Source organism: Coenobita brevimanus, chromosome 103, assembly GCF_032717465.1.
Source record: "Coenobita brevimanus isolate Jiangsu-jjx chromosome 103, ASM3271746v2, whole genome shotgun sequence".
Taxonomy (NCBI): Eukaryota; Metazoa; Arthropoda; class Malacostraca; order Decapoda; family Coenobitidae; genus Coenobita; species Coenobita brevimanus.
In genome coordinates, this window is record NC_137056.1 from 3,737,036 (window position 1) to 3,744,636 (window position 7,601).

At 39.5% G+C, this 7,601-nt stretch overlaps 1 protein-coding gene across 1 annotated transcript in view; it reads right to left on the reverse strand.

Moving 5' to 3' along the window:
• Positions 1–7,239, reverse strand: part of Brd7-9 (Bromodomain containing 7/9) — a 28,464-nt gene extending 21,225 nt beyond the window's left edge. Inside the window, exons 1-5 of the mRNA XM_080284927.1 lie at positions 7,060–7,239; positions 5,856–5,929; positions 2,512–2,608; positions 2,191–2,307; positions 1,429–1,608 (exon numbers count right to left, since the gene is read on the reverse strand). Coding sequence (XP_080141053.1) covers positions 1,429–1,608; positions 2,191–2,307; positions 2,512–2,608; positions 5,856–5,929; positions 7,060–7,239 — 648 coding nt within the window. The remainder of the gene's footprint in view (positions 1–1,428; positions 1,609–2,190; positions 2,308–2,511; positions 2,609–5,855; positions 5,930–7,059) is intronic.
• Between the last annotated feature and the right edge of the window lie 362 nt (positions 7,240–7,601).

The window sequence follows — 7,601 nt, forward strand, 5'->3', positions numbered from 1 at the left end:
GAGAGCAGCACTACATCGAGTGAGTGGATGGTGAGCACCCCCACCTACCACAAAATAATAATAATAATAATAATTATAATAATAATGATAATAATAATAATAATATAAAAATAAAAATAATATTAAATGTCAGGACCAATTTGCCTAGCCCCAGGCTCCTATGCTCCTCGTGGGGCAATGTAGGATTGAATGATGAATGAGTGAATGATTAGTTACCTATTGATAACATTATTTACCTACTGATACAAGGTCAGTGAGAGGAGGATGTGGAGGTCTGTCAGATCATATGATTGTGCTATGCAAGACCAAGCTGAGAGGAGTGTGGTGGACCACAAGAGAGAGGAACAGTCAGGGAGAGAGACTGAATATCAAGAAGCTGAGGATTAGAGAAATGGCTTATGAATACAGGGCCACCTACCACATGGGTAATGAAAATTTAAAAATCAACATTTGAAACAAACACTGACAAAGAATTCCTAAACTATTCTTTAAAAAAAAAGTTAACCAGTTGCAAATACTGTACATAGATGATCTACATATTTGCTCAATCTACTCACTCGTATAACATGCAAAGATTATACAGTAAAAGTCCTCTCACTCAGCATCTGGTCTTACAGTACTGTATTTCTAGTCTTTCAGCAGTTTTCATAAATATTGTGGTCCCATTACGAGGGTTCTCTGCTCTTCCAGCATACATGCTGAGCCGATCAGCCAATTTGGTGCTGTTGGCACTCAATCTAGCACTTTTCATAATAATTTAGTGCTTTTCATAATAATTATCACTAACAAATATTAGATTTACTTCTATATCTAGCACATTTTGAAGTTCAATTTAGTGTGGGAGTTTGAACAGTTCACCTACAGCTTAGCGCGTTTTAAAGTTGAGCGTTGCGCTTTGAAGATTTCTGCTTGCCAACACTGCATGTGCAATCAGCCATCATGACTTGTGAGAGTCTGGTTTTGTGAATGGGACCTTTCAAAAGTTTGGAAACTTTGTCATGCTATTTTACAGTGTACATATGTAAATACACCTAGGTTAAGGTAAGTTCATGTGTATTGTATCATGAAAAACACTACTTGTAAGTTGTTTATTAAATATTTAGTGCTTAGGGTTGACCAATAATACTTGCTAGACACTGTGACTGCATTGGGGTGACCGACCATGTCTGCTACAAACTTTTTGGCAGGTTTTCCCGGTCATTCGGCAGTTTCTGCTCTATCGGCACCTGCTTGGTCCTGAAGATGCCGAATGACAGGATTTTTACTGTACCGTATTATACCTAATGACTAAATGATTTACTACTAAATGGCACCAATAAACAAATGCAAAAACATGACACTCTGCATCATAACATTAATTATGGTACCTATTCTTCCCACATCTTTCAGACAAAAGAAACAAAATGAAGGGCAGTATTCATATTCAACCTGGAATTGCATGAGAGTGGTGTAGAGGCCATCTGCTATCTTCTGTTTCATCGTAGAGAAGTCCATGGGATGTGTGATGAAGGAAGAGTACCCAGGTGCGATGGCATCTGTCACAGGCCATGCAAAGAACTGTTGAGGGTCCTTCTTCTCCAGGAATGCAAGGAGGTGCTCCAGAAGTTGCTGTATCACCATAAAAGACAATTGGTATTTTACTAGTGAAATGCTCTAGACTACTAAGCCCTAGCCTTGGGTCCAGACATTTTGTGAAGACTGATAAGGAAGTGATCACATCACACAAATGCTCAGTATCAAGCACAATACCTCATCATGGGATTTGAAAAATGTCAGTACCATACAAAGATCATAATAATGGAATACTGTGGGTATGAAAAATGGGGCTATAGAATATTGTGGATGTACTATGCAATATATACCATACTAGCTTATGCCAAAAACATAGAATCCGGGAGAGCCTGCAAAAACTGTCCCTTTCAAATAAAACTGAGCAAAGGGGTAAGACATATTCAAGATTCATTCATTTCATGAGGACTGAACACTGCATTTAGAAGACTGGCAGTCAAAGGCAATGTGAAAGACAGAATGAGAAAGATACAGTATGGTAGTTTCAGAGTTAACCAGATGCATGCATGGAAGACTTACTGTATCCACTGACACTTTCATCGGAGAGCAGGACATAAAAATGCAAGTCTACAAGGACACAGATACAAAAGAATGTGGGCATGAAAGAATGTGGGTACTGACTGTAAGGGAAGCTACATTGTCCTTGCCCTGGGGAGGGGTGGTGGACGAATCACGAAGCACAGGAACTGAAGCATCCACATGAGGCTTTTTACTGACAGGCTCATCTGCATCTTCACCCTGCAATCACAGTAGGCCAAGAATGTTATATGATGACATAATATTCCAAATGTTTGAAAGGAGAAAGACATAGTGACTTTATATGTCCCTGATTTCAGTGCCATAAATTGTTCAAAGGAAAGAAATATGCCCACAACCGGTACTAATTATGCTTATATACATATGATGATGATGATGATGATGATGACAACAACCTGCCCTCACCTCATTTTTTTCACGATGGTGGCGGTGCCTATGTCTCTCCTTATCCTTCTCGCGCTCCTTCTTCTTCTTCTTTTTCTTGGACTTCTTGTGCTTCTCCCTTGAAAATGAAAAATGAATAATTTAACAGATAAAGAGTGAATTTACTTCTTTTTCTGTTATGATACCAAGTGATATTAGACCCCATGAGATCACACACTTATATTCTCTGGCTCCCATGCTCACTAGCAGCTAAATAAAATTTGACAATAGATGTAATATACTAACAGAGTTGTCCTGACTATAAAAGAATTAATGGTGATGGTATAATATTCTCTGGAGCCAATAATTCAATCTCAGCTAAATATAATCATCTGGCATTAGATGGAATGAAACAGAGATGTTCTGACCATGACAGATTCAACGTAACAAAAATGTACTTAGTTCATTCATGATATTACAGGAATCTGGAATGGGACACCTTCCCACACTGGCACTAACATAACTTCACAGATCTGCTGCTTAGTTAAACAATATCCTTAAACTTCTCATCTATCTCTTGAAAGGAGGATGGTGGTCTGCATGAGAAGGGTAACGTCAGCTTGCAGTCCATCACATTTACATACAGATGGGTTGGAGCGAGAACAATGGGAACAATTAATTACAATCAAGGCCAAAAATCCCACTATAAGTCTGAGGTTCCTTACTTAAGAATAAACATCAAATCTAGAATCTAATGATGTCTTTTATTGGCTTACCACTACTAATTCCATACGACTTTATTCAACTTAAGGGAGGCCTCTTGTAGTGTAAGGGTAACTGGATGCTATAATTACCTCCTCCAACTGGAAAACTTGCAAAAGCTGAATAATACTGTCTAAAGATGAGAAAAATAAAGTATAAAATATAACACTAAGGCAAAGCAGTTAACCATTTAAACTGGCTTAAATACCGGTATTAATAAAACAAAGTACTAAGATTTGATCAGGTTTTCACATAATGTTAAAGAAGCCACCAACCACAACTATACATCCTGTGAACAATTCATACAGTAATAATTAGATTTTATAAGGAAATTGTCTTTCTTTCCTTCATTCTTTCCTCTTCCTTCTGTTTATCGGTGACTCTACAATGAGTGACGAGCCAAATTGTTTCCTGTACACCAGGAAACTATTTACAACGCTGGGTGGTAACCATATAACCAAATTATGGCACCTGGTGGTTTAGTGGGTAATTAAGGCGCTCCAAACGGATTGAGCCTGGGCAGGTTTATATCCAAGGGGTAGTTGGGGTTTATTGTTCACATAATGCCACTCAAGGACGAGTGAGACTGGCCACTCTCATCTTATATGTCAGGACCAACTTACCTAGCCCCAGGCTCCTAGGCTCCTAATGGGGCAACACATGGTTAAATGATAAATGAATGAATGAATGATAAAGGTAATTCAAAAATTACATTACAGTATAATACCATCTTGCAGACTGAGTGAACAAGTTACAGTATCAATAAACACTGAAGATATTCTAGTGGCCATCATTTAACCCCTACAGGTCGGTCGCCGTTTTGGAAAGTGTCATGGGGACGTTGGTTCTCGTCCTAAAACGTTTAGACATTCTTACCTTCTCAACCACTGCTCTACAATAAATAATCATAGGACATTGGAACACCACTCATTTTAAAGCTAAAGAGTTGTACTTTGCTGGCTATTAAGATATTTATGACGGGTTTAATAAATCACCTATTTTTTGCAAAAAATGCCCGCTCCTGACAGTCAATTTTATAAACAATGCCTGACCCCAAAGGGTTAATTGTGGACTTGTTCAGTTCTGGTCGTGACAGCTCAGCTCTGGTAAGGCATGGTCTGATATGGAATTGTATGGTATGGTATGGTATAATATGTGGTCCGATCTGGGTAGTAGTAGTAATAGTAGCTCCCTAGGCAGTCTGGCTAAACAGTCCTGAGTCCCTAAGGAAGACCATGGCTGAAACCAGGCTGTCCCACTGAGGTCTCAAGGAGTGTATGTTGTGTTGTTGGCGAAGGCAATTGTGTGCAATGCAGGCTTCCATAATGTGCTTAATAATATGAGATGCTGTGCTGCATCCTGGACAGGCATTGGCGATGGAGTAATCCAGCCTCTTCTGATAACTCAAGAGGGTTGGATGATGCTCACATCTCAGCCTAGCCAGGTGGACCCTGTCCTCACGAGGGAGGTAGGATTCAGAACGGTGGATATCAGGAGGCCGTGCAAGCAGCTGTGTGTCATATTTGAGTGACTGAATGGAGGTGCGAGTGACTTGAGCGTGGGTATGTTTCTGGAACCTGGCTTGAGGTCAGTGAAGGGGGAGAGACGACAGTATTTGTGTATGATATTGTGTGCTGGGTGTTGCTTGGATATGGTGTGTGTGTATGTGCTGCCATGCAGTGTAGTGGATGGTGTGGGTTTGTGGAGGTTACGGCAAGAATTTGTGTGCCTCTCATGTCTAGATGATCCTTGACTTTGAGGATTTTGGTTTTTTGGTGTAGGTGGTCTGCAGGCGTAGTAGCTGTGCAGCCTCTGATTATTCTTAAGGGCTTGTTCTGTATGGTCTGAAGGGTGTTGTAGTGTATTTTAGCAGGGTTAGAAGCCCAAGAAGGGCTTGCGTAGTTCATCACTCAACGTATATACTCAGTACTGTTCGCATACTGTGGTGGTGGTTTCTTTGTCGTGTCCAAATATTGTATAGGTAAATGACCTTAGGGTGTTGAGTCCTAGTGTTAATTTAATTTTAATGTTTGTGATGAGTTGTTAAAATGACACTGATGTATTGTGTTACACCAAGTGTGTGTGCGTGCGTGCGTGCGTGTGTATATGTTGTTTATGGTGAGGTGTGGAATGTGACTATGTTCTACAGTTCAGTATGTGAGAAAATTTGGTTGGGGCTATTTTGAGTGTTTGTGGTGAACCACTCTAATAGTGTGTACAGGTAAGGATGGAGGATACAGTATGTGCAGCTGTATTTGCATTTTGGTGTGTACATGTTAGTGCTGTCTTGTCTGCATAGGAAGCTAAGTGTAGTTGTGGTGTGTGAGGTGTGTATGTACATGTTAGTGCTATCTTGTCTGCATAGGAAGCTAAGTGTAGTTGTGGTGTGTGAGGTGTGTATGTCTGGTCTGGGTTGATTAGTTTGCTTTAAGTGTGATTTAAATTTGTTTAATTTGATTTGGCTTGGTCTGACTTGATTTACCTTGGCTGGGTTGTTAAACCTGAGGGTAAAAAATCACATTACCCAGGGAGCAGTTTCTTTTTCTTTTTTTTTTTTTAACTATCACATCACTTACCTGGCCCTTTCATCATTTTTTTTTTTAACTGTCTGTCACATCACTTACCTGGCCCCTTCATCATGGTGGGAGTGCCGGGACCGAGACTTGCCTTCTTCTCCTCCCACTTGTTCCTCCTCACCCTAAGTCAAACCACAGAACTCTTAAAAACACATGACCATTAATGTAAGTTTTGTTCTAACAAATAAGATCTTATACAACAAAACTCAATAAAACATGTGACAATAAGGTATGTTATATCCTACCAGATGCTTCTCCTCAACCATATGTCTAAGTCAAAGAACTCTTATTTACCATGTGACCATAAATGTATGCTTTCTAGTCTGTCTATAGAATTTATTAAGTTTCTCCATATGATACAAAGCTTTATTCAACTGGTTCTAAATCAGTGTCTCCCTCCCCTCATTCAGGGCCATATTCCCATTACTTCAGTTATTTTGTAACACTTACTTAGATACAGTATTTATTTATCATTCATTCATTCATCACCTAATCCTGTGTTGCCCCATGAGGAGCACAGATTTTATTTATTACATCATTATATACTCTTGCATTACTGACTGTGATATGGCCATGATTGCATTACAACATATACGGTAATCGGAAATACTAATATGTAATACACAAAATATCATAAACTGTTAAAGAAGAGGTGCTTTGAATCCTCCAATATTTAATAAATCATAACAAACTCTTGCATTATTGACTGTGATATGACCATGTTCACATTAAAACATGCAACAATAAGGACAATACTAATATGCGATACACAAAATACCATAAACCGTTAAAGATGAGGTGCTTTGAATCTTCCGAGGCCAATATCGTTCCAAGGGCAACAAAATCAAAACTGAGAGTGCAATTACATGGAGTTCCTATTTTTTAAAGATAATTTCTAAAGCAAGTGTTAAATACAGAACACGTCAGCATCACTGATGGTTACACTCCGTAATGTGAGATGCAGACTTATCACATTCACCAATTACAGGTGTCTCAGGTCCTGGAGAAGGATGTTTTCCTGTGGTTGCATCAGTACTGTATACCAATAACTGAGTGGCTCCTTTGATTGGTTATAGAAACATCCCTCAACTTCCTCCTTATCCCTTGCAAATAATAATAATGGACTACAGTACTTCATCTTCAGTCCAATGGGTTCACATCCAGATCAATGGAATAGGTGTTTCATAAATGAAACAGAAATTTGGTCATACCTTTGTACTCTCAGTTCTAATCATACAGACACCAGACTCACCTGCACCTCCTCAGCACACTCCTCTTCCTCCACCTCCTCCTCGGACCCAACCACAGGCTGTTCGTCCTCTGCCATTGATGAGATGATGGTGGGGTGTGCAGGGGAAGCCTTTTTCTGCTCTGGCGTAGCTGGTCCTCCACTCCCAAGCTTCAGTTTAAGCTTGAGTGGTGTCTTTTCCATGATGGTTCCTGATAGGTGTGTGGATTTCAGTACAGAAATATTACAGGGAACTAAAGTACAGTAAGTCCTCATTATATACCACCTTTTAATGTTCTTTTCTGGTATAACATCCACAGTCAAACACAAAAAAGTTCATATTACCATACAGTTCCACTGCCACCTATAAAGCTGTCATTCTTCCCCATTTAACAGCATCAGTTATATATATATAAAATATGTACTATACTAGAACATATCTTTGACATATAAAGAGGACTGCCTGTTGATGTGGAAATTTTATACAGCCGCTCTGCTCATGCTGCAATGCGACCAATGCGACATCATGCATTGTGGCAACACGTGTGATGCTGTATATCAAGTAC